The 27,282-nt window shown below is 42.0% G+C and overlaps 1 protein-coding gene across 1 annotated transcript; it reads right to left on the bottom strand.

The window, feature by feature from the left end:
• Nucleotides 1-474: 474 nt before the first annotated feature.
• On the bottom strand, nt 475-17,265 carry Bst1 (bone marrow stromal cell antigen 1). The gene is made up of 9 exons (XM_021654441.2): nt 16,996-17,265; nt 15,492-15,618; nt 14,167-14,302; nt 13,566-13,648; nt 9,390-9,466; nt 8,302-8,394; nt 4,129-4,215; nt 2,682-2,741; nt 475-894 (listed from the first exon to the last, which is right to left on the bottom strand). Exons 1-9 carry the CDS (start codon nt 17,172-17,174, stop codon nt 789-791), a joined length of 948 nt encoding a protein of 315 aa, XP_021510116.1. The 5' UTR covers nt 17,175-17,265; the 3' UTR covers nt 475-788.
• Nucleotides 17,266-27,282: the final 10,017 nt, after the last annotated feature.

A 27,282-nucleotide genomic window follows, 5' to 3' on the forward strand; every position in this document is an offset into this window, starting at 1 on the left:
GGCTTCTTTTCCTTAGCACAGTGCACTGGAGTTGCTCTCCGTACGATTATATGTGTGTAAATACTAGTTTTGATCACTGGCCAGTATTTCCCAGTACAGAATGTGCACCTTAAAGAATGTTGACTTAACTGTTCACCAGTCAGTGATACACATGACTTTCACTTGTTAAACGAATATTCTATCCTATGGGTATACAGAACCTTATGTAGCAGTTCCCAATGTGTGTGTGTATGTGTATGTGTATGTGTGTGTGTGTGTGTGTGTGTGTGTGTGTGTGTGTGTGTGTGTTTAACATTTTAGGTTGTTCCCTTATCATAAGTATCCATTAAAGAAACATACATATATGTATATATATGTCTTTGCATAACATTTATATTTGTATACCTCTATATACTGTATGTGTATCTGAAGCTCTTAACAAGCATGTATTGTGTCTTTCTAAACACAGGAAAATACAAAAAAATATAAAATACAGATGCTTCCAAAACTATATTTAATTATATAAGATTACACTACACTCCACGTCTCAGCACTCCTAATTTTATCATGATTAAAATAAGGAGTTATACTTTAACTCTGTGGTCACAAATTCTGCCTGCCAAGTGGGACTAGCCAAGTGCTTTGTTTCTTGAATCATGAACATGAGTATGATTGGATTCCTATCCGGTTACACTGTTCATAGAAGGACATGTCTAGACAGTAGGCTCCCTTGGTTTACACAGAACAGGTGGGCTGTTCAAGGGTAGATGCAAAGCGGGTTCTATTAGAACAGCATGGTGATTTTCTGGTCACACTTGAGAGCTTGAAGCCAAAGCCACCAACAGAGAAATGATAAGGGTGGCATCTCCTGCTGCATGAAGAGATGGCCTCTCCCTCTGCATAGTTGCCAAGGCTCTGAAAAGAATGAGGGAAACAGAGACAGTCAGAGTGTGATGGCTGCTTTCAAAGTCACACATGCGCACCACAGAAACGATTGGCTGGAACAGAAAGTTCACAAAGCCAAAAGTAAAAATTCTTAATTTCCCTATTTCCAGAGAACTGCAGCTAATAATTTCAGTTGTCCTTTCAAGAAACACACACACAAACACAGCACAGCACACACACGCACTCACTCTCTCTCTCTCTCTCTCTCTCTCTCTCACACACACACACACACACACACACACACACACACATATACACACACCTCTTGATGAAAATATACGGAATGCAGTTTGCTTCCTTTGCCTAACAGTGCCTCTTGGACATAGTTCATCCTGGTGCAGATGGAGTCAGTTCACTTTTCCTTGTGTATGAATTCTTATTGTACAAATGTTCCAGAGTGTTAGCCAAGTTCCTTATTGGTGAAGAGTGTATCAGCAGGGTTTGGATGGTTTAGAAAATCCTGTTCTGACTAAGACACCAAGCGTGGCCTGGCCAAAGCCCATTTATACTAAAGAAGGTCTGACCTTGGAATTTTGAAACAGAAATTATTGCATTCTTTTCAATCAATTAAAAAAAAGAATTTCTTAAATTAGAAAACTATCTTATCTGGACTAGTGGCCCTGTCCTTACCTAGGGAAAACGTCCCTTGAACTTTGACGCCCCTTCTTTATTAGACAATGCCTCCCCCTGCTGGACATTCACTATAGCTGCATTTCTGGTTCAGTTTCTACTTAAATAGTCATACTTGAATCATTATTCCCCTAACTTTTTTTTGGGGGGGGGCACTTAAAATAGTTAACTAATTAATATCCGGATACATTTTATTTATTTATTTTCAACAAAATAAAGTAACAAAGCAAAAACCAATACATACAAGTGTCTCCCCTGATCTTTTTGCCATCCTTACTCTCTTTCCTAGAAGTTACAATCAGTGGTGTGGAGTTCATCTTCTCAGACCCATTTCTGTTGTCTTCACCCATTACCATCACAAATGAAACACACAGCTTTGTTTCTCTTTGTGCCATATTTGTGGGTCTATGGTAGAGATACTGGCTTGAAATATTTCACAGTTAAAGTTAGTTGTGAGACACTGTTTGGGTACTGGGAATCAAACCCAGGTCCTGTGGAGCAGCAGCCAGCGCTGTTAGCCACAGTGTCACCTCTCTAGCCCTAAAATTTATTTTCTTAAAAAGTATAGAGGCATCTCCAAGACAAATCCCATAACTGTCTCAATATTATCATTTATTATAACTGATATAAGAGCTTTATCTGTGTTGTATGCGTGCATATCCGTATATATATACAAACTCACACATGTGCTGTGACAGGAGTCTCATACTCTGCAAGGACACAAGAGACTATAGAAAGAGCTCTTTACCTATTTTGAGGAAAGAAACTTGGTAGCATAGGAATAAAGAAAAAAAACACGGTTCACTCTCTTGTCCCTTTTTATGATTGTAAACTTTGTTTCACGCTTGGATATTAACTTTAAAAAAAATAAATTAGGATTTAGAAGGAAAGATCCCAAGGGCCCCCTGCTGCCGCACTTCTAGAATGCAGTTGCTAGGCAGAGGGTGGTGTCAGGCATTTGGGTAGAATTGGTTCAGCCTGCAGATGTCTGTGGAACTTGCAGCAACGTAACTAACAGATTAGGGGGATGCAGTGCAGAAGAGCCCACTCTGCAGTGGGTTAGCTAGGGAAGGGCCAGAAAACCAGACTGCAGTCCACCTGTGTTCTGACTTAAGCCATTTACTTACGAGTTCATCACACAGTCGGGGTGAGCACTGTGGTCCACACACATTAAGAACTTCACTGGTCTACAGAAGGAAAACAGTACTTAGGAGGTTATCCAAATAATCCACCCATTAAGCATTTGAGATGTGCCTGCAAGGTGCTGGAAACACAAAACTCATCTTTGAAGATCCCACAAGCCACTCCTTTATAAGCAGTATCAGCTGGGCTGGGAGTCGTGGCGCATATCTCTGTGAGTTTGAGGCCAACCTGCTCTACATAGAGTTCCAAGATAGCCATAACTACACAGGATGACCCTGTCCAAACACCTTTCTCACAAAGCCATTTACCAAGCACTTACTATGTGCCTGAAAATTTTTGATTGTTTTATTCAGATCATTTCATTTAACCCTTCAACTATCCAAAAGAGTTGCAGACTGAACCTGATCATCCAACTGTGTGTGAAGATTTATAATTTTTCTGTATATAGGTTAGATGTCCAGAAATGTGTATTTGCTTAGTTTTCCTTTAAAGTGGAGAGTAGGTGGCACCTAAGCTCTGCATTTGTGTGAGCATGAGCAAAGGTGAGTCAAAGGGCAATGGTTAGGGTCAGGGAGGACTGAACAGGGATGACATCACCCACACCTCTGGAGGCTTTGGTCAGTTTGGAGAATGGTACAGTCCATTCAACTTTGGGGAGGCAGAAAGCAACAAGATTATGGTGCTGGGCAAGAGTACTCCTGATGCCGTTTCCACCCAGGCACATCCATAGTGTCTAAGAAAGCTTTCTGGTGTTGAACTGAAAAGCCATCAGGCTTGCACACTTAAGAACTGAGATGGTGGTGGCAGTGCACGCCTTTAATCCCAGTGTTCAGGAGGCAGAGGCAAGTGGATCCCTGAGTTCAAGACCAGCCTGGTCTACAGAGTAAGTTCTAGGGCAGCCAGGACTATATGGAGAAACCATGTTGTGAAAGGGGGAAAGGAGCTAGAGAAAGACAAAGACAGGAATTCTGAGCCCAAAAGAGGATTAACACTACCCCAAGCTTAGAGCCAAGCTTTGCTAATGCTTAGGTAGAAAAGCCTTTGATGACACCTGAGGCAAAGCATCTAAAGTGCAGATCACAATGTCTCAATAAACAGTAGCCGCTATGATTTTTTTCTTCCATCTGTGGTCAAGACCCATCTTTCAAGCAAGTGCCTATTTCACTATCTTTTATAGTGTGATTTGAAGATGTGGGAACCACAGCGCTTGGTCTCCGATCTCATCACACATCAAAGGCTGGAGGGAGAAAGCAGACATGGGTAAATGATAAACTTCTGCTTTCAGGACCTTCCGGCTGTCCTTAAAATGGGCTCAGGAAGGTTTTCCCTGCCCCCACAGTCCTTGGCAACCCAGAAACCACTATCCACGGTCTAAACCAACCCTTTGACTCGCTCTAACCCCGCAAAGTGGTGATACATAGCGCCACCTACCGGTAGTCATCGGTACAGCTGTGCTGGAACCCCAGGGCTTCCAGTCTGTCTTCCAGGATCTTCACACTGCCTTCGCCACAGGATTCCCTAAAACACAGACAGGTATTTTTTTTAAGCAGATTAGAGAAGGAGGAAACGATAGAAGAAGCTGTTTCAGAGTTAACCAAAGATCTTTAGGCCACTCCCTGATGCTCTTCCCTCACGAAGAACACGGGAAGGCGTGTGGTCTAGACGCTGTTGCTTCTGGGAAACCTACAGTCTAGCAGAGACTGCACTGAACACCCATCTCCCGGAGAGAAGCACAGGGGGCCAGGGACGGCTCGTGCTCTGCTGTTTGCCATATGTAGCCATGAGGGCCCGCTGCAATCATTTGCGACGGTCCCCAGGGGCTGACAGGATGATAACTTTGAATCTGCTTAACCTACACTAAAAGCTTCAAACAACAAAAGCATACAAAGTTTAAAATGTTAGAGAAAGCAAAAGAGGAAAAGATCATTGCAAGTGTCATCCCTAGACATAATTACTGCTAACAATTTCTAGGCGGCATTAACCCCCACGTGCCCGCAGTCACGCATTCCACAATTCAGTTAGCCAGTCGATGTTGGCCTGCAAATTCTGAGTAGAAAATTACATACGCAAAACAATTCAGACATTTTCAATTGCACTCCATGTTGATCGGCTCAGGGAAATCTCTTACTGACCCACCCTGACTCACCAGGGTGTGCATCATCCGTGGACCAGCAAGCCACACTGGATAACACCTGTTCATTGGTCACTCTTAGATGTCAGATGGACTGTCAGGGACTTGTAACACTTATTACTGTTCTTGAAATACCAGACAGTCATACTGGCAGTCTGGATATGCCAGAGGAGCTGTGTGCTTTCTCTAGTTTAGATATATGGATGCTGAGCTGCTGAGATTGCTAATCCTAGAAGAGAAACTGTCTATGAAATTCTGCTGAAGAAAAAAGAAATTATGTGGTTTTGCTGCCATACTCCGCAGCTCAGAAGTTACGCCCACAGTGCATGCACACACGGAGTCGCTCTTCATTTCAGCTTGGCTTGGAGGCATGTATACAGCACAAGGGATATTTTCAAGCTAGATCACATTCATTTTTTTTTACTACAGTATAATATTGTTGTTCTATTTTATTACTACTTATTATTGTTGTTTCTTAGTGTGCCCAATTTATAAAAAAAAAAAAACAAAAAACTTCCTCCCTAGGTTGTACAGAGAGAAAAAAAATGCAATCTTCCACTAGGCATTTGAATCACATTCCCAGGGCGGAGGAGCTACAGTACATAAACTTACACTTCCCATGAGGCTTTGTATGCATAGCATTGGCATGCTACCCAGTGTTCTTTATGTGTGCTTTAGCCCGTGTCTGCATGTATCTGGATAAATACATGCACACACACACATATACCATTGTTTGTAAACTCTGCATGTGTAATATATACATATGTCTATATATAAGTATGTATACATATATACAAATATGCCACATTTGTAAACTCTGCATTTAAGCACACATATGTATATATAAGTATATATGTCAGTTTATAAACTCTTCATGTATGTATGTATAGATGTGTGTCTCTATATATAATTATGTATTGCACATATGCCATTATTTATAAACTCTGCATGCTCTCCCTAACAGATCACATTTCACATAGCAAACTCCCTGTTTTGAAGACTTAAGTTGATTCTTGTATTTCATTGTCACTTAAACTATAACAAAGCTTGTTGAAAATTCATTTTGTACATATTAATTTTCTGTTTCTTTGGTATAAACTCCTAAAAGTAGGCTTTCTTCCACCAAAATTTAAAATTCAATTTGAGGCTCGGAATTTCACAGATTTTCTAATATAATCTTAGCAACTTCAGCATAAGATTTTTTTCTTATTAAGTCAAGAATTTTTACCTAGAGAAAGCTCACAGCTTCTGTGGCATATCCAAGTTGCAAGCATGACTTTTCTGGTGCCTTAAGGACAATAATAAGAATTGCAAGTCCATGACAGCAAAATCACACATGCTGAGCATGTCCACTACCCTCATTCCAACCAATATTAAATCTCTTTCTCATGATGCTCACAATTAGCAGTAGGACTAAAATATCCATGGTAGACACATTGCTACAAACCGTGGTTAGGACAGAGTCCTGCTGAGTCTATGTGGAATGGGAATAGAAGCAACCTCCCCACCATTAAGCAGGTTGGAAGTGAATGTTCAGTGAGCAAATGAGAAGCTGGAGGAAGTTTCCATAGAAATAGAGTTCCAGTCGATATAGAAATGAAGAAGACAAAGTACTGGGTGGTGGCTTATTTTAGAACTTTTGTCAGAACTTGGAGCTGATGCCCTTCTCTGGGTCAGGCTTACTACTTAGAAATTTTTAGCCAGCAATAGCATGAGCCTCTAGGATGTTGGACACAGGGACAAGGAAAGGATTCTTTTATAGCCACTATAGAGCCAGTTAAAGCTACAATGCTGACAGTTCTCAGACTGGATGTTTTATGTAAATACATGTCACTGTGTTCAGTTGAAGCTTGTCATAGGATGTTTTAAGATTCATATCTATAGTAAGATCATTACCAGCAAAACAGGTTGACACAGTTCTCACCTCATGCTTGCTGCAATCTGGTTGCCTAAAATTAAGCCCTAATAAGATATAATTTATAAGCTGTAATCTTCATTGCTTTCTTTAGATTTTACGTTCAAGTGCCTACTGGTTAGCTCCTAACCTGCAAGCAACTCTATCCTGTGGCTCAAATGTTCAAGCAGGTCCACTTCTTTTTGTTTATTTTATTTTTTTATATTAACTACAGTTTATTCACTTGTATCCCAGCTGTAGCCTCCTCCCTCCTTCCCTCCTAACCTCACCCTCCCTCTCTCATCTCCTCTCATGCCCCTCTCCAAGTCCACGAATAGGGCAGGTCCTTACTCCCTTCCATCTTAGCCTGTCTTATCCAGTCTCATCCGAACTGGCTGCATTGTCCTCCTCTGTGGCCTGGCAAGGCTGCTCTCCCAGATCAGGGGTAGGTGATCAAAGAGCCAGCCACTGAGTTCAAGTCAGAGACAGTCCCTGTTCCCCTTACTAGGACCATTTCATGGATATAATCTGATCACTTCTAAATCCCTCTTGCCACAGAAATGAGATGAGATGATGTTAAAATGACATTTTCTAAATGTAGGGTCAAATAACAAAATCTAATAGATATGACAACATAAATACTGGAAAAGAGAAATTCCTTACAAAAAGTAATTTAAAAAAAAAACAAGATATAATGCTTTTAGGAAACTGTAAGTATAATTTGTTTTCTAGGAAGAGAAATGCAGATCGTGGTATAACTTATATGAAAAACAGTTTCCAAAGCTGTTGCAATACATTACCCAAAAGGGGGCAAAAATGCACATCATGAGGTTAGACTCAGGGCATGCTTCATGTTAGAAAGGGAATTTACTCTTGACACACACACTCAGTAGCACATGCGTCCTTGGGTTTGGAAATATTCTGCACACAGCGTCAAGGCTCTGAAGATTAGGGCCCAGCTCTCCTCTAATACAGGCTGTGGCCTCACTGCCAGGCTTTGGGGACAAATGGATTTAACTTTTTAATCTGGCAATATTTAAGGCACAGGTTTGCAAACTGTGAGGTAAGCAAGTGTGTGCACATGTGCGTGTGTGTGTGTGTGTGTGTGTGTGTGTGTGTGGTCTTAGGCTCCTTGACAGTGATGTTCATTTCTGGAAAAAAAAAGAGCTCTGCCTTTGCTTATAAAAGTTGGGTAGTTGTTGAGAAGCTGTGGGTCTTCCAAGTTCTGGTCCTCACCAGTTAGCAGTGCCTAGTTGCAGAAGAGCAAAGGCTTCATCACAGAGCACTGGGCCGATTTTGAAAACCCTTGTGAAGGATTGACCCTTCAAGTGATAAGAAGAAGAAACTAGTTTTGACCCTCAGAAATATAAGAAATTCATGTACCCAAAGGAATCATGAAGGGTAGCATGTGGTGGGCTGGAAGCACACTGGCATTCCCAACTGTTGTCCTTCTCTTCATTAGAAGCAGAAGGCTGGTGGGTCCCAAAGCCAGGGCTCTAATGTGTAAAAGGGCCCTGATCAGATCATATCCAAGCAAAGCAAGATCTCACAGCTAGCACCCCAAAGCCCCAATACTTACACATTGGGTCCCCCAACTTCATGCATGACCCAGATCTCAATTCTTGTGACTTTATCCTTTTGTAAGTATGGGATTTCAAAATCTGCAAAAAACCTGGGAAACAGAGAAGACATTTATTTTTGTCTGTGCTTCCATGGAGTTGAGGCTGTACAGCTAGGCCAATTTTCCAGCATTGAGCCCTGTCTCCAGACAAAGAGAACAGTTCTTCAAGTCAACATAGTATGATAACTCTCCATCTTGGCTCTTAGTTTATTTATACATTAAAATTTTTGAAAAGTTTCCAGGAAAGCCAAAAAGGTGTGTGTGGTGGTACACACCTTTCGACCTAGAACTTGGGAAGTAGAGGCGGATGCATCTCTTGGAGTTTGAGGCCAGTCTGGTCTACATAGTGAATTCCAGAATGATCAGGACTATTCAGAGACCCTGTCTCCAAAAACAGTTTCTAGGGCTCTTTTTACATATCATTTACATGCACGTGTTTATGTGAGGGTGCACATGCTTGTGAGTATGTACAGAGAACAACATTGGATGCCATCTAGTCTCTCACAGTGTCCTGGAACTGGCCATGTAGGGTAGGCTGGCTGGACTAGTACTCCCCAGAGATCCACTTGTCTCTGCCATCCCAGCACTTGGATTACAAAACTGCTACCACTCCCAAATTTTTCACTTGGCTTCTAGGGATCAAACAGAGGCCCTCATGTTTGCAAAGCAAGCACTATCAATTTACCTTGTACATTTGGAGGCTTTCTCACATATTTGTCAACTAGCTATCTGTCTGTCTGTCTGTCTGTCTGTCTACAGCCTGATCCTAACCCCTCCCATTTCCCCCTCCTCCCATTCCCCCTTTCCTTCTTCTCAGAGAAAGGGAGGCCCCCAAAGGGTAGCAACCCAGCCCGGTATCTCAAGTCCCAGGAGGTATTTGTCAGCTCTTAGTGGTTTAATGGTATAGAGATGGCTCTAATCACTACATCATTCAACTGTTTTATTTTACCTGACTGTACAAAAGCAAGCATTAAATTGGCCCTGGAAAGATTCCCTAGACTTTATTTAGTATCATCTGTGTTGTTTGTTGGTGTTGCAGTTCTTACCCTTTCACAGGATAGGCTCCTTTTGGCTCTGAGCCATTCAGCATGACGCTGATCACCCCAGAACTGTCTCTTGAATACTGCAAGAAGAAACAGAGATTTTGGCACAAGTGAAGTCACATCATTTTTGTGCTTTAAAAGCAACATTTCTTCGGGGTCTTGTTTGTTTGTTTTAAATTGACAATATTTGGACTTTTTAAAAACTTATATTTGTGTTTTGGCTCCATGCATGTATATGTCAGATACCCCTGGAACTGGACTTACAGACAGTTGTGAACTGCCATGTGGGTGCTGGGATTTGACATGGGTCCTTTGGAAGAACAGCCAGAGCTCTTAACAGCTGAGCCATCTCTCCAGGCCAGACAATTTTTAGCAGGGGAAAACTTGGTACTCCACCTGGCTAACAGAGATGCACATTGGTTTATTTGGAGAAGCAAATTACCTTTTAAGTTCCCCTTGTCGTAACTCAGGTACCCTGACCTGAGAACATGCTAGAGAATGCACGCCATCATGTCTGCTAGAACAAACGAGGCTAAGCAGATGTGACAGGTAGCCTCGACATCGCAGTGGCTTCACACAACAATTCACTTTACGCCCCCACTGAACATTCACCACGGGTTCATGGTGGTTTGGCCCTTTGAGTTCTCAGTATGAGGAAGTCTCAACACCTGCAAAGTTATTGACTGCCAGGAAGGGAAAAGGGCCAGTCACACACATGTCACTACCACTCACCTCTCATTGGCCCATGTAAGTCGCACACGAACAACTGCTTGCAGCAGAGTACAAACCACAGGTGCAGAAAGCCAGAGTTCTTTGGTAAATAGTACAGTCTCACCACATGCACTGCACCCAGTGCAATGTGGCATGGCTAGCAAGACCAAAAACATGCTCGCTGGCTTGAAACAGCAAGAGAGTGGTGCAGGATTCCCAGGAGGTACAAACGTAGCACTAAAGCCTGAATTATTAAAGTGCCACTGGTAAGAATCTATAAACATAGGAAATGCTTACATTGGAAACAAAGTGCAAGATTAGATGGACAGAAGGTGAGTTTCGATACAATATAATTGAGCAAGGCTGAGGGTGTGGCTCAGACATACTAGCAAGCACATGTCCTTGTGTTCAGTCTTTGGCACCAACAAACAAACAAAAAAGTAAATAAGTAAATAAGTGGCTATCTAAATAGTCTAGTTCTCAGGGTGGGTGGTTAATGTGTTATTGAGCCTCATAGGACAGGCTTACTCACTAATAAAATGACGCCTGGTACCAGCTGCTCCTAAACAGAGATACATTTTGTTAGTACTGCTTCCAGCCAGTACCAACAGCAGGAGTTACCTCTTGTGACGCTGAAGGCTGACAACCTCTGTACTAAAGGGACAGCATTTTGGTGGCAGGAATATGGGTGATCTCATTTTTCTTTCTGTAACTTGCCATTCTTTACCACAAGCGGTGACTGCACTGACAATGGGAAAGAATTGAAAAGGGTGTGGCTACACATGCAACAAAGCTGTAGACAGTATTGAAAGGAAATTCAGTCTCGGAAGCTAGAGAGTCTGTTTTCAAATCCAGTTCACCTACTTACTACAATTTTAGCTTTGGGAAAGTCTTTTCACCTCATTTTCCAAGTCTGAACAAACAGCTACCTCAGAGGATAGCTATAAAGATGAAACTTTTAACATCATGACATTTAGCCTGGGAATGTAGCTCATGGTAGGACCTTTGCTTGATAAGTGCAAATCCCAAAGGTTGATTTCCATCACCACAAACAATAATGATAACAACAACCTTTATTGACTTCTTATATGGTCTGAGCCTTCTCATTACTATACTAAATTAGTTTTTTTTCCTGCTTCAACTCTAGTACATTCTAAGGGCTTAAAAATTGAGATGCTCTTTGGGTGGATGACACCTAAATGAACATCAGTACAAAGTCCCAATTTATTTCTAATATCAGAGATCAGACCTCTGCTCTTGCCTGATACATCTAAAACAAAAAGGGGGAACTGTAGAGAGCTGCGTAATGCCGCGCCTTAAAGAAGGAGCTGGTTTCCGCCTTCCACCTTCCTGATGGTGAGTGCTCTCTGTCACGAACAACTCCACATTTGGCTAAGGCTGAGGATCTGGCTTGCTTCCATGTATGTGGACCTATCTGCATTGCCCACGTGGCATGCTGGGGCTGGCTACCCAGAGGCTATTTAAGCTGTGGGCTGGCTTTCCCCAGGGTCAGATGATTGTTCAAGGTTCCTGAATAAACTGCATTGAAAAAAAAAAATTGAAGGCACTGATACTACTTTCCCCTAATAACATCCTGTTGGAGCACACACCTTAAAGCCAGGCAGATTCATTGTGGCATGTGCTACAACTCTTTGTTTGCTTGCTTGTTTGCTTGTTTTCAAGACAGAGACAGGATAGGGCTTCTCTGCGCAGCCTTGGCTGTTCTGAAACTAGCTCTGTAGACCAGGCTGTCCTTGAACCCACAGAGATAGGGCCTTCTTCTGTCTTCACCTGGCTTAAGTATATTTTACTCCCTGTTCACACGTCACTCTTTTATAATGATATGTTTTTAAAAGATTTTATTTTAAAGGTTTATTTTTTTTTCTTTATGTGTACAGGTACTTTGTCTGCATGTGTGCCTGCAGACCAGAAGATGGCAACAGATTGTGAGCCACTGTGTTATTGCTGGGAATTGAATTTAGGACCGGAAGAGCAGCTCTTAACTGCTTTGTTTATTTGTTTATTTGTTCATTTTTACTTTCTATGCATTGGTGTTTTTCCTGTGTGTATGTCTCTGTGAATGTAACAAACTTCCTGGAACTGAAGTTACAGACAGGAGTTTACCTGTGTGTAACGTGTGGGTGCTGGGAATTGATCCGGGGTTCTCTTAAAGAGCAGCCAGCTCTCTAACTGCTGAGCCAGCTCTCCAGCCTATTACAGTTCTTTTACAGGCAGAGTTGAAATGATACCTCTGTAGGGGTCTTAACCCTTCCAGTCCCCAATAAGAGACTCTGGCAGCTGACTGGAGCCTGTATTTCAGAGGAAGCCCTCCCTCCAAAGGTGGGAACAAATGCTGCTCCCAGTGGAGCTGTCAGGAGTAGATGGTGCTCAGCATGAGTCCTTGTGCTTGCAGGAGGTCCTTTGCTTAGCCCTGGTGGAAGGTTCGATCAAAGTCCTTCCCCCTATCAGTAGGCCCATAGAACAGCAGGAGAGCAAAGTAGATAATGGGAGGCAAAGACACCTCACTTCTGAAAGGGAAGGGGTGGAAGTACGCTGTCCTCAACTTGCTTCTTGCACAATAGATATTTAATCACCAGCACTTAGCTGAGGACTTAACCCTCTTTGTTTCTAATCTTTTTTTTATTAATTACAATTTATTCACTTTGTATCCCAGCTGAACCCCCTCCTTCATCCCCCTCCAATGCTACCTTCCCTCCCTCTTCTCCTCCCATGACCCTCCCCCAGTCCATCTGACCCTAGCCATATCAGGTCTCATCAGGACTGTCTGCATTGTCTTCCTCTGTGGCCTGGTAAGGCTGCTCCCCTTTCAGAGGGAGGTGATCAAAGAGCCAGCCACTGAGTTCATGTCAGAGACAGCCTCTGTTCTCCTTTATTGCAAAGGTTCAGGCAGAGAACTTAAGCTACAAATGACACCATTTCATAGTCACTGATGGCCATTATCAATTGTGGGGCCAATATCCTTTGAGACTCAGACATGTCTTAGGAACATTTCTGTTAATGTTCCTACCAGTAAGACTCCAGCTTACTGGTAGCCTATCAGCTCTTCTCCCATTTAAGATACTCCATGGACACTTCTGATACCCACAACTAAGTCTTCAGCTTCCCAGGCTCTTCTGTAAAATAGTGATTACTCCTGTTTTTCATAGCACTAAGAATTAGCATGGCTTTGAAACACTAAACACAACCACACCGCAACAGAAATGCTGACTATGCACTGCCCATGTATAGCTAACATTTGCCAAATGCTTCTCTCTGCACCAACCACTGCATTAAGTATTTTATCCCCTTAAACCCTCACAACTTTGTGGAACAGAGAAAAGGAGTGAGAGCAGTCATTAAAGTGGAAAGGAAGATTCATTAAGGTAATCTTGACCAAGGCATTCCATCTAGGGTCCAGGTCATAGATTCCACACATGCTCAGCACCCACTCACCCATCCCAGGATTACCTGCATGGATGCACTTTTCCAGTAGGCATCCACAGCATTGTTTTCACAGTCTTCTGATGTGGGGCAGGACTGGTAATCAAGTCCTAAAAGAAAAGTACACAAACACATTTCATGTTGGAAATGTATTAATTCTAAGTACATGCTAACTCCACATTTGGCATGGATTCTGAACAATGTGCACAATGCATTTACCCTCTCTAAGCCTCAATTTCTCTTCTGGAAAATAAAGAGATGAAGGCAGAGTCCTGCTGGATGGGCATCATAGGCTCTGAGATAGGAGTGCAAGACTATAGAGCCTGTTCACTATACAAACCTAAGCAATTCCCTTAATCAGGCCATGCCTCCATTTCCACAACTGCCAGAATAGGAATAATGGTAGGAGATAATGTGTGTATTCTAGACTTAATGGGTCTAAAGTGCTTGTAACCACACGTGGCAAGGTAGATACACTCTTCCTGTTGTTGTTATTACCAATTCCTATAGATACCACTTACCTCATAAGATTTGGGAAGGATTTAAAAGAGATGAACACATATGAAAACTTCCAGCACCGGAGGTAAACCCACAGGTTGAGGAGCTGCGATGAGTACAAAGGTCTTACCAGAGGCATTTTCCTGGCGACACCAGCTCAAGAAATCCCCAACCTTGCCGTACAGAACATCACACAGGGGCATGAGGCGACGGGTGTTCTCTGCATAGCTGGTAACGAGTAGGTGGTTGTTTTCCCAGAACAGTGACTGATGAGAAACAACCAGGAGTTAAAATACAAACTAAAATGAAAGCGCATTGATCGCAGTGTTATCAGGATGAGCCAGCAGCCATTCCTCAGGGAATCTGGCCTGCTGCAAGCCTGCTGCTCTCTTTTTCCTTGTGGCTGTATGGAACCATGTAGATGAATGGTTCTCAACCTCCCTAATGCTGAGACCCTTTAATAGAGTTCCTCATGTCGTGACCTCCAGCCATAAAATGATTTTAGCTACTACTCCACAACCGTCATTTTGCTACTGTTATTAATTGTAATGTAAATATTTTTGGAGCTAGGGGTTTGCCAAAGGAGTCTCAACCCACAGGTTGAGAACCACTGGCTTAGACTATGACATAAGTCTTCTGTAGTGTAAAATAAGTGCACCACTGGTACTTTTTTTAACCATTTGTAACCTTTGCATTAAAAATTATTAAAGGACCAGGGTTAGAAGCCTGGCTTTGTCCATGCTAGATGTGTAATCTTGGCCAAGGCATTTCATCTCTCTGAGCCTCAGTGTCCCCATGTGGAAAATGAGAAGCAGAAGCCTTTGGCTTAGTTCTGTAGCTCTGATTAGGATGGTATGCAGTAACACAATGCAAAGTGCTTAAAAACACCTCATTTTTTTAATTTTTAAAAATTTCTTATTTATGCATTTTTAAGTGTAGGAGTGCTTTGTCTCCATGTACATCTACATGCCAGAAGAGAGCATCAGATACCAGTATAGATAGTCATGAGCCACCACGTGACTGCTGGGAATCGAACTCAGGATCCTTGAAAGAGCAGCCACTGTTTTTAACCACTGAGCCATCACACCAGCCCAAAACACCTCGCTCTATATAGCACACCTGCTACCTTCCAGGATAACTAGTGTCTCCATACAGCATATGTAACAATATTTCTGGTCTCTGTCTCATACAGTCCTAGGTAGTCCAGCCTCTTTGAAGATTGGAAAGGCTACAAGAACTGTTTTGTACATTGGATCCTTAACCCTCAAAACAATACCAGGAATACAGAAGAGTTCCAGTACGTTATTTATTGTGTTCATCAAATATCTCACTAAACCTATGAGAGATGTAAAATTTATAATTATGCACCTGCCTTTTACCAACAAAGAAGTAGAAAAAATGGAGTACAAATGAAAAAAATACGCTTTTGGTCATATCTGAGGTGTTTGTGCTTACCTTGTCTCTAGGAATGGAGTGCCTGGAGAGGCTAATGAAGAGGTCGTAGTCTGAGGGGAGGACGGAGCAGGGATCCTTGTCTAGCACCACTCTAAAGGCCTCCCAGATGGCTGTGCAGTTTTTGTTCCTGTGCAGAAGAGCCAGTCAGGGCTGGGGACATGGTTCCCAGGGTAAGGCTGCTTGTGCTGTAAGCACAAGGCCCTGAGTTCAACACCCACCACCCTGCCCACGTGGCTGCCTGTGCCTCTAACCCCAGCATTGTATGAGCTGGAGACGAGAGAATGACTGGGGCTTGCTGGCCACTAGCCTAGCTCTCGCTTCCAGACAAAGTTCAGAAGATGATGGAGTCAGAAAATGACAGAGCAGGAGACCCATTGTCCTCCTCTGAATGGGCACAGGCACATCACACACACACACACACACACACACACACACACACACACACACGTGCACATTCATGTACACACACCACAGTGCAAATTGTAAAAAGAAAACCCAATGTACCATGATGCACTGGGAAGCATTTCCACTGAGAGAAAAAACAGAGTCTAAGTAATATAGTATCTTCCACCCACCCCAGGCTCACAACATAAACAGCCAAGGCCAGAGACAGAGGTACAGATAGAAGGTGACAATTTCAATTTCAATTAACAATGCGGCCTCTGGTTTTCAGATGCGTACAGTGTATGTGTGTGTGTTTGTGTGTTGTGGAGGTACTGAGCATGAACCAAGAAGCCATGAAGTCAGCTGTCCTACCAGTGAACCGTATCTCTGGATTTTGCCTATCCATTCTGACAAAAAGGAGGAGCCCGTTGTTCTGGTCCATTGGAAGGTGCGTCTCTGAGCCCACTCAGGCCATGTCAGGAGGCAAGACTTGGGAAGACAGGAGCAGACGCCAAGCTTTGGGACAGGCTTCTCCTGCTGAGGCAGAGTGTGGTCTGGGGCCAGTTTTCGTTCCTGCGGTCCAGGGCAACTTTCAAAATCTCTTGCTATGGCAATGATCACTTTTTCTTACCCTGGGTGAGTGATGTCTAATCCAGTTCTTTATGTTTTTCTACCATTTTCTTTAACTGAGATGCATCACAATTAAAAACGACCGGCACGAGAAAAGATAGTGTAACAGCACAAAAAGTGAGCCCAAGGGAGGAAAAATATCAGCAGGAAGCACAATGTGCGCAAGACAGACGGAACCAGAATCTTCTAGATGAGACCAGAGGACCTGAAATTCCCGAAGGGCGCTCACTTCGGTAGTTACTGCTAGCGGCAAGGTGCTGTCACTGAAACTCACCTCTAGACCGGTACGGGGCTCCCACACACACCCCTCTCGCCTCTACAACCGCAGGGGAGCCTCATCTGCAGTCCCCTGAACCTGAAGGTCCCCTGCACGGGGGCTCTGTCCCTGAGACTAGCATAAGCATCTCCTGCCTGGAGACTGGCCAGTCCCTCCGCCTGACTTTCCAAAGCCGCCCTCCCACACCTTTCTGCTTTCTGGCTTAGCACTTACCCCGGCTGGAGGCTCAGCAGTGTGGTGTATTCCGCGCAGCGTCCCAGGAAGATGCTCTGCAAATGCGGCGTGGTTCCCGCCCCGCTCCATCGCGCTCCGGCGGCTCTCGGCCCCTGCAGCAGCAGCAGCAAGAGGGACAGCAGCAGCCACAGAGACAGCGTGCATCCCTGGACGGCCATCTAGGACACTTTGAGTCCTCCAACCCATGGCCTCCTGGGCTCCTCCCAGCTTCTCTTCTACCTCGGAGGCGGTTCTCCTTGGCGCGGGTGAGACACCCATCCTGATTCCTGCCCCCTCCGCTCCGTTCACCTCTTTGCTCTTCCGTTCAGTTGCGAAAAACACTAAACTTGGGCCATTGTGTAACAAAAACACCTCGAGGAGGGGACTTAAAAGAAAAAGAAGTTTGAAGACGTAAGGATTTCAGCCATAGGGAGAAAAAAACGTTTTTCGTTCGAAATGGCAATACCCTTAGCAGTTGTCCTCTCTCCCAAAGACCAAAACTGGGTGAATTTTGTTTGTTTTCAGGAAACAACACACACACACACACACCTAGAAATCAACCAATCAACCATCTGTTTCCATATGAGCACAAACAAGCTTAAACCCAGTTCCACTTCAGAGGGTCCTTCCTACCTGGGTTTACAATAGTCTTCGGTTTTAAAACTTGGGACAGTTAATTAACTTCCCTGATACCTCAGTTTCACTCTCAGCTAACCTTAAAGACCGTCTAGAGAGCCGGAGTGTCTACGTAAAGTGCGAAGCCTCACACCTCACCTCGAAAACAGCTGTGAACTTAGACTGCTGGAACAGTAATCTATAAACATGAGGTGTGTGTGTGTGTGTGTGTATTTGCATCCCTTTTTGTTGTATTCTCCTGCCCAGCTTTTTCTTAAGTAGAAGTTCACAGTCCTGTGATAAGTATTTTCAGTCCTTCCAGCATCCATCCTCTCCCTCCTTGCTTCCACATTTCCACACAGGCATAAGGGCTGTCTCTAGGTGATTTTGTTTTGAATATTATCTTTGGCTTCTTACCGTGGAAAAGTAAATTGTCTCTGCTCTCTCGTTTCCCACCCCTCCCCACTTCCACCCTTTTTACCCTTCATCCTCCCAACAAGGTATTATCACAGATTTAAATCTGCCATGTTGCATTATTATGAGCTTGTGAGCAAGTTCATAGCTGAGTGTATAGCATTTTATTTCCTGGTGGCAAGAGGCAGTAAATGTCTTTTGGACTTTTTTTTTTTTTTTTCCTGCTTGGGTTGGCATTCTGGGCATACACTTGAGGTCATAGTCCACACTCTAAGTCAAGTAAATCTAGTGCATTAAAAACCACCAGTCAACATCCTTCCTTGAAACTATTTCATTTCCTCATTCCAGGAGGAGTTTGTTGCCTTTGGCTGTGCGATTGTCATCCTGGTTGGTCATCCTCCCTCTCTGCTGTGTCACGTACCCTTGTTTTTAGCTCGTTTTATTAAGCACACTTTCTAATTGATTGATTAAATAAAACAGAATGAGCTAATGGCGAGATGAAGCTATGTTATGTAAGTGCAGGTTTGTTAGGAGCAGCATGGGAGGAAGAGGAAGAGTGCAAGCTGGGGGGCGGGAAGGACGGTGGGGGCAAGGGAAAGAGAGGGCAGAAGGGGGGGAAATGGCAGGAAAAGGTGTTTGAATTATACAGTGAAGAGCCTCTGGGTGAGGAGAAGCTCTGCCCCTACGTAGAGGGCAGGGTGTGCCAGCCACGTCCTGTCCCACAGCAGGACTTTAACATCCCAGCCTTTTGTTGATAATAAATGGATAACAAGCAAAGAATCTTTTCTGGATACTTCTGGCTGACATTAGGGGCACTGATTTTGGGGGTTGCGCAAAGAGCTGGAATGTTGGCCAAGTCCCAAGTGCAGGCTGTTCTATTTGCCCAGATGTGTGAGACCATCTGCAGCTAGGAAAATGGAGGTTGGAGGTCCAGATGATATAGTCTGTGAGGTTTAGGCCAGAGCTCTTGAGGAAACAGGATGCTGGAACATATATATATATATGTTAGGGACAGAAGATAAAATCAAGTTTTTTAACTTTAAGCCCTATGGACTTTTAGGCCCATGGTCTTGGCAGTTGGAGGAGGGAAGTCCCAAAATCAGGGGAGGAATCCCACCCTCAGGAATAGGTAGGCTGGGAAACAGGCTGTTGATTTTCAGTACTTATCTAGAGCCTGACCTGTGGATTCCAGTGGATCTCCTGAAGCTTACAAGAATATTTTTAAGTTTATAAAATGAGACAAATTGGCTTGGGAAATAATTAAAAATCTGATTAATGTTAAAGCTCTAAATAGTTTATACAACAGTAGCATAGTGGGGGAAAGAGTTTTTATATACCTTGAATTACTTTCTAATCACCAACTTTAAAATACCTTCTCGGGGCTGGAGAGATTGCTCAGTGGCTAAGGGCACTGACTGCTCTTGCAGAGGACCTGGGTTCAAATCCCAGCAAACATATGGCAGCTCACAACTGTCTGTAAATCTAACATCTGACAGTCTCACATAGACCTACATGCAGGCAAAACATCAATGCACATATAATAAAGATAAATAAATTAAAAACTCACGTTCTCAGGCTCTCACTTTATCAGAAGCTCAGACTTTACATAAACTGTACATTAATGGCTTCTTGAAATGATACTAGGAAATTTATGAGACATTTGCATAATAGAAAATATTACCATTTTACACAATTTTAAATTTGAAGAAATTTCAATTTGAAAATTTGAAGTTTGAAAAAACATTTTTCCTTTATTTATCTCCTTCTCCTATCCTAGTAGGTTTAGAAATTTTTTTGTTTTGTTTTGTTTTTGTTTTATCACATTGAGTATGAATTTTCAGAGAAAAATTTGGGGATTACATTTTATTCAGTGTTTTGGTAATCAGTGGAGCCATTCACTATTTGGCTAATTATTTAGTTATTCACTTGGTTCTTTATTATTAATTTATGGTATTAATGAAATCGAGCCCAAGATATCAATCATTGTAGTCAAGTATTCTAACCCTGAGCTATATCCCTAATGTTCTTTTTTTTACTTTTTATTTTGAGACATAATCTCACTAAGCTACCTACACTGGCTTTAAATGGACTGTGTAGTCTGGTAGGTCTTGAACTGGAGCTGCAAACTTGGAAAGGAGGGAAACAGATATTTCCCTAGAACGTCCTAAAATAAAGGGCTTTCAGGTCTTTAGCAAAGTAAGATTAACTCAGGACTTCAAACATCTAATGAGTGTGTGTGTGCCACTAAATTAATAAATATGCCACCAATAGGGATTAAATACAGATTTTGGCACCCAAAATTGTTCTTTCTGTCCTATTTCCTTCAGTTCCAAGACTGACTTGTGGGAACTACAGAAAATGGACTATACTTAGCTAGTCTCAAGTGGACCATGAGCAGTACCCTCCCAAGTGAAATAATGTAGGAGAACAGTTCAGTCAATCAAAATGATTTTTTTCTGGCCCCAAACTGCCTTCACAAATGCTGGAAATATTCGAGTAACTGTTGTACAGTCTGGGAGAATTTTTAAAAGCACGGGAGAGAGAAGGCTTAAATTGCCTTCAAATGATTAATAAAACATGGACATAAGCCAGAAGTGAAGAACATCATAAACTCTGTAGCATCTTAGCTATATCTAAGTTATCAGAAACTGTAGGAATACAGGTGTCAAAAGCACTGCTAGGGAGGACCCAAAATAAAATGAGGATCATGTTTGGACACTGGAGGACAGGAAGCTCATAGTTACATAGTGATAAAAAGCTGAGAATTGTTTTCTACAATTTTATAGGGAACACTTTGCATTTAACAAATCAGTTATACTTAGTTGGGATTGCCAAACCAGCCACTGAAGGAATGATTTCTTGTTGCATTAACAAAGCATAAAATAAATAAATAAATAAACTATTAAAACCAGAACTAACACTATGATTTGGGGGATTTTCAGCCTGTCCAGACTGTGAAAGATGCTGAAGTACAGGGCCATTGTGGGGGAACACATACTTTGCGGTGAAGACAGTTATGTGGCTGGACATTCTTATTTTAAAATATATATTAAAATTTCTTAAATTGTGGTAAGATGCACATGAAATTTCTCTTCTTAGCCATTTTTAAGTAGGAGCATCATTATCTTAGTGTTTGAGGAGTGAAAACAAAAAATGTAGTCATAACAGCGAGTGTTTTGGAAAGTGCTATGATTCATGGATCCCTCACATATCTCAGAAAACAAAAACAGTGCAGGGTTGCTTAGGAAAGATCCATGGAAGAAGCTCTCTTGTAATGGAGTGAATCATTGTGAACCACAAAGCATTTAAGACTGTCATACCAAGGAACACTAAGGAGGACTAAAGGAATAGAGAAAAAGAAATAGTTTTAAAAATAGACCTGACACCAGGCATGGTGGCTCATGCCTGTAAAAGTGCTTACTCAGGATACAGAGGCAGGTGGATCTCTTTGAGTTCAAGGCCAACTGGTCTGCAAAGTGAGTCTAGAACAGCTAAGGCTACACAGAAAAATCCTGTCTCAAAAAGAAAAGGAAAGAAAAGAAAAGGCAAACGAACCAACAAACAAAAAAATAGACCTGGCAGTGCAGGGTCGGGGAGGAAGGCTGTTGGGCTACCAAAACTTTATGGGCAGGAAACAGACCAGTAATATCATTCCAGGACAGACATGCACTACCCTTTATAAAAACTGATGGTTTTCAGTGAAGCCACAGGTATAGAGGGCACAGACAAGAACCACACACCATTCCTAGGCTTTGAACTTTACAGGTGGACTTTGGATATGACTGTTTGGTCATTCTGTTTTGCCTTTCATTTTCTTCCTTTGTGAGGGACGGTATCCACAGACATTACCCTCCACCTGCCCCATTCGTTCTGGAGCACAGCACTTGCTTTCCAGTTTCAAAAGTATACAGCTAACCTTGTCCCAGAATACAGTACGATCAGAGCTAGACCCATTTGTAATTTGGGTAGTTCAGATGTGAGGTTTGGGACTTGAATTGATACTAAAATAAGTTCAGACCTGTGGGGGACATTAGAATGGGTGAAGGTGTTTATCATGTGGGATGGATGTGAGTTTTTGAAATGGCAAAGGATTAACTATAATCAAGCTGAAATGCCCCTCACAGATGTCTACACTTGTATTCTGCAGACCTGGGGCTGTTGCCTTAATGGTAGTACAAAACTGATATACATATATATCAAAGAGCCAAATCCTTAGGGTCTGAAATACAACTTACAGTTCACAGAAATGGCATTATATTGGACCCCATGCTGCAAACCCCTCCATGTGACAGATCAGGCCAGGTGTTACCTTTGCTTCAGTGGCTCATATATACCACAGAAGAACCCTAACTTTTGCTACACTAGGTTTTTCTCTGTAGGGAGATTTCTGGGACCTAAGAAAACAATTTTTTGTTTTTACCAAGTTTCTACAGGAAAGTCAGGTGGGGGAAGAAAGCTTTTATCTTTGTGTGTGTCTGGCATAACTGTGTGTGCATGTTCCAGTGTTTGTGCGCCCCTAGGTGCATGCATGCATGCATGTGAGTGTGTCTACATGTGTGTCTATGTTACTGTGCCCTTACCTGTAGAGGAGCATGTGCAGGCAAGAGGCAGATGTCAGCTCTTCTTAATCACTTCCCTATGATATTTTCAAAGGACCTGGTCCTTCTTCAGGTAGCAGGCTTAACTCAGTTCTGGATTTCCAGTCTTTTACCCAACTGCTTCCTTAACATTAAGCACTTAAATTTCTCTTCTGGAAAGACACAGTTAAAGGTCTGAGCCAGAGAAAGAAAGATGTAACAACACTTTGAGTTCTTTCAAAGTGTTTCCATTAACAATATTCTCTATAAATGTTACATAAATATTGGAAACATAGTAACTACGATTCACTTTTAATCCTTGTTTGCTACAGTAACAATTTTGCAGTCTTAAACTCAGTTCATTAAGAAATGCCAAAATGTCAGTGTAAATACGTCAACTTTGTTACATAAACATCTTCAAAATTATTCCTAAGTGAATTTTTTTTTTCAATGAGAAAAATGTGAATCTCATACTCTGCGTAGTATTTTCTTTTGGGAAAGCCTACAAATCTTATTGTGCTAGAGTAGGTAGGTATGAGTAATTTCAATTTCTGGACCAAATATTTCAAGAAATTCAATAAATTTCCTTGAATAAGTTAAAGAGTTTTCACTGCATTTTCAATGCTTTGGTGAGAATCTGTGGAATTTCTCTGTATGGGAAGCTTCCCAGTGGATGACACAGTACCTCTACACTGACCTGTTACTAGCCATTTCTAGCATTTTGTTAGTTAACCTGCTATGTTCTTGATGATGCTTGCTGCTCCATGTCTTGTGCTTTATTTCTAATTTTCAGCTTAATTTATATTGGCCAACTATATGCTTTTCTAATTCTTTAAAAGTATATAAAGACTTAGATGTCAGGTTAAATTTAAAAGGCACAAAAATCCTCCATAAAGCCCTCTTGCCATGTACATCTGACATAACTTAAAAAGGGTTGTGCAGCTCCTCTTATTGGTATTTTTTTTTATCAAGCTGAATTGCAAATTCTATCCCAGATTGTACCTGAATAATAGGCACCAGTTCTAAATGTTCTGCAATAATACAAATTTGAGGAGCTATTGTTTTATCACTAAGCAGTGTTTTCAGCTTATCTGCTGAATTTTCACCAGAAATTGTCCACATCAGAGCCAAACATGCTAGAAGAATTTCTTCTGCGTCTGTATGAGACATTCAAGCATTCTCACTATCAAAGGGAGGGCAATTGTGTTGATAGTTTTATGTCCTTTTTCTTTCTTTGAAAATATTCAAGAGGCTCACCATTAAATTCATCATTCTAAAGCGTGCCCCTTTAGTTTGGAAGGTTTTACACTTTCATTTGGAAGAATATTATTACAAACGATGCATGGGGGTCTTTCATTTTCAAAGAGTTCTGCATATCTGATAAAGCCATATTTTAAGTGATCTTCATTATAAGGTTTTACACTCACTTTTTCCTTTCTGAGATGTGGCTCAATTAAAGTTGAAGCTGGGAAATTAGAAAGAGTATTTTTTTAAGATTTATTTATTTATTATGTATGCTTGCATGCCAGAAGAGGGCACCATATCTCATTGTAGATGGTTGTGAGCCACCATGTGGTTGCTGGGAATTGAACTCAGTACCTCTGGAAGAACAGCCAGAGTTCTTAAACTCCGAGTCATCTCTCCAGCTCCTAGAAAGAGTATTTTTCTCCATAATTGTCAGCATTCGCACTCACAGATCCAAAGCTGAACTTACATGTGTCTAGGCATTCCTTTTTCTTTTAATAAAGAAATGACCCCTTTAAAAAGTAATTATTCATTTTAATTGAAATATCATAGTTGCTACTAATAAAAATGAATGAAAACAGCTTAAATAATAGTTCCAAAAATGCACTTAAGGTTTGTAATTGAATCTGTTGGGTATTCTAGACTTTATCTCTGTTTGCAAGTCATGGTGATGGAAAACTAGACTGCACAACATTACTTTTGTTATTATTAATACTAAATGACATTCACAGGCAAGCTATTTAAAACATGTTTTAGCCAATATATTCATCATCTCTCATTCTTTTCTAGCGTATTAAAACTGACTCCAATAATCCTAGACATGTGCAAAATTTAGGCAAAAATTTTATGCAAAACATTCTGGGTTTTTTTTTTTTGTATGTTTTATTTTGCTTCTAAAAAGCTGATCATGTGGCCAACAACTGATTTAATGGCTCTAAGATATACTGGGGTAAACACTGGTACAAAAACATTTTGTGCTGTCTGCTTCTTGAGTGTCTGAGGAAGAGACGTTTGCTGACTAGTAGACATTTAGGACTTGCTTAGGTATTTTTTCAAGTAGTTAAAATACATCCCAGATTTTCATTGCTGATGCCTTTTGACGAGAAGAGTTTTAAGAATTCTTGTTACAGACAGACCTAGTGAAAATACAGTGAGTTTTTCCATGGTTAGTTCACTTATCAGGGTGGAGTTAGTGATATATTTTCCAAGAACTTTCTTGGAATGTATAGTCTCCTATACACTAAACCTTAAAGACAGCAACTTCCAGGTACCAGTATTAGAATGTAACTATCTTCCCAGGAGATTCCTGACTGTTTGCTCCCGACCTCTAGGGACCCAAAGAGTTTAGCTTCATTAAATGAGCTGATCTGTGTATCTGTCCCCTGGGATACCGAATTTTGCCTCATTCTCTCAGCAGAACTTAATTCATTCCTGAGTTATATCTGAAAGGTCACTTTTTCAGGTCCATCCCCATTATAAGCTGCCTTTCACTCTTTAAGGTACAACTCCATCATAAGCTTTTTTTCCTTCACACCCCCAGCTTCAGACCTCACATTTAATCCAAGCTGCTGTAGTTCAACCAACCTGCTTACCACTGTGAAACACCATTTTAGGGCTGAACCGGGACTGGCCTATATGTGTGCATGAATCCTAGTGCCTGGCAAGGATCCCATTTCCCTATGCTGATTCAAATGCTGTTCGAATTGTTGTGTGCCACCGCCTCCTCTCGTGGGAGTTATTTGAAAGTGTATCCAAGTGGGTCTCCTAGTAAGGGGAACAGGGACTGTCTCTGACCTGAACTCAGAGGCTGGCTCTTTAATCACCTCCCCTGAGGGAGGAGCAGACTTACCAGGCCACAGAGGAAGACAATGCAGCCAGTCCTGATGAGAACTGATAGGCTAGGGTCAGATGGAAGTGGAGGAGGACCTCCCCTATCCGTGGAGTTGGAGAGGGGAATAGGAGGAGAGGAGGGAGGGAGGGTAGGATTGGGAGGGAATGAGGGAGGACGCTACAGCTGGGATACAAAGTGAATAAACTGTAATTAATATAAAAAAGAAAAAGAAAAAGAAAGGAAGGAAGGGAGGGAGGAAGGAAGGAAGGAAGGAAGGAAGGAAGGAAGGAAGGAAGGAAGGAAGTAAGTTAGTTCTGGGGGTAACTGGGCTTGCAAGGTCTGAATCTGAGGAGAACTTGGGGAACTAGGGCAGAAGGTGGTCTTGAGCTGCAGGTCCTGTGCTCATGGGCCGTGGAGAAGCCCCGTGAAGGAAGCGTTTATCCTGGTGCAGCATCAACATCAGAAACACCGAGGCTCCGGCTTCCGGCTCCGGCTTCCGGCTCCAGCCGCGACCTAGGTGATAAATCATAGAGTAGCACACAGCCCTTATGGAAATATAGCGAGATTTTTGACAGTTAGAATCCGGTCGACCTTGTTTACTTATTTAGAATGCTATAGTGTTTTTAGTAATCACAGTAGTCTTGTGTGCGCCTTTAGGCTAGGCCGAGCATTGATTTTTAAAGTAAGCTATAAATTCCTTAGATGTACATATGTATTTTTCCCTGTAATGGTTTTAATAAAACACATTTTAAAATCACTAACAAGACAGAGCAAATGCATGCATGTCTGTCACAACCCATATTGTTTTCTGGTTGATGCATATGTAGTCTTTTATTACAGTTTAAAAAGAAGAGGGGCTTAGCGATTAAGGCGGCTCAGCGGTTAAGAGTATGTACAAATCTTAAGCAGGAGCTAGATTGGATTGCCAGCACTCCCATCAGGTAGCTCACAACTCCAATTCTGAGGGATCCAGCATCCTCTCCTGACTTCTAGGCTTGTACACACTGTTAGCCTATAGGCAGCCTGCCTCTAGGTTGCTTAGCAACTGGTGACGTCATCAGCTGGCTCCTGCCAGGGGCCCAGGATAAATAAACCTTGTCTTTTACCTTTCTCTCTCCTCTCTTGCACTCTCTGCTTCAGTTTCTCTCCTAGGGAAACCCCACCCTCTCTCTTCTTCGCTCTCCCACTGTCTCTGTATATCTCTGTCTCTTTCTCCTCACTCCCCACACCCGCACGGTAAAATCTCTTCATATCCAGGTCTGTTGTATGTGGCATTTTAATTTATATCATAGCACACACACAGTTTTAAAAATGGAGAGAAAAAAGTTGGGCACAGAAGTTTGAATTTCAACTCAAACTTTATATGACCTTTACAGCATTTCTGTTCCTTGAGCTGCTAATTTCATAATTTGAGAGGATCATTGCATCGGTCTTTAACAATAATAACTTTAAGCATGGTTAAGAATAACTTTCAAGTAACATAGTAAGTTATGTTACTATGGTTGACAGGATTTGCATATTTAGAGAAGACTTCAAACATTCCCACCGCAAAGAAATAGTAAATGTTTACTGCAAGGGATAACCAATTAACCTAGTCTCCTAGGC

Source organism: Meriones unguiculatus, chromosome 12, assembly GCF_030254825.1.
Source record: "Meriones unguiculatus strain TT.TT164.6M chromosome 12, Bangor_MerUng_6.1, whole genome shotgun sequence".
Lineage (NCBI taxonomy): Eukaryota > Metazoa > Chordata > Mammalia > Rodentia > Muridae > Meriones > Meriones unguiculatus.

What these genes read in the sequence shown, in the direction of transcription:
- Bst1 (XM_021654441.2), bottom strand. Translation starts at nt 17,174, where the DNA reads ATGGCCGTCCAGGGATGCACGCTGTCTCTGTGGCTGCTGCTGTCCCTC. An exon ending in TCGCCAGGAAAATGCCTCTG is followed by an intron (nt 13,649 to 14,166) that starts GTAAGACCTTTG and finishes CTTTTCTTTTAG; the next exon opens with GACTTGATTACCAGTCCTGC. An exon ending in GGAGCCTATCCTGTGAAAGG is followed by an intron (nt 8,395 to 9,389) that starts GTAAGAACTGCA and finishes TCTGTTTCCCAG; the next exon opens with GTTTTTTGCAGATTTTGAAA.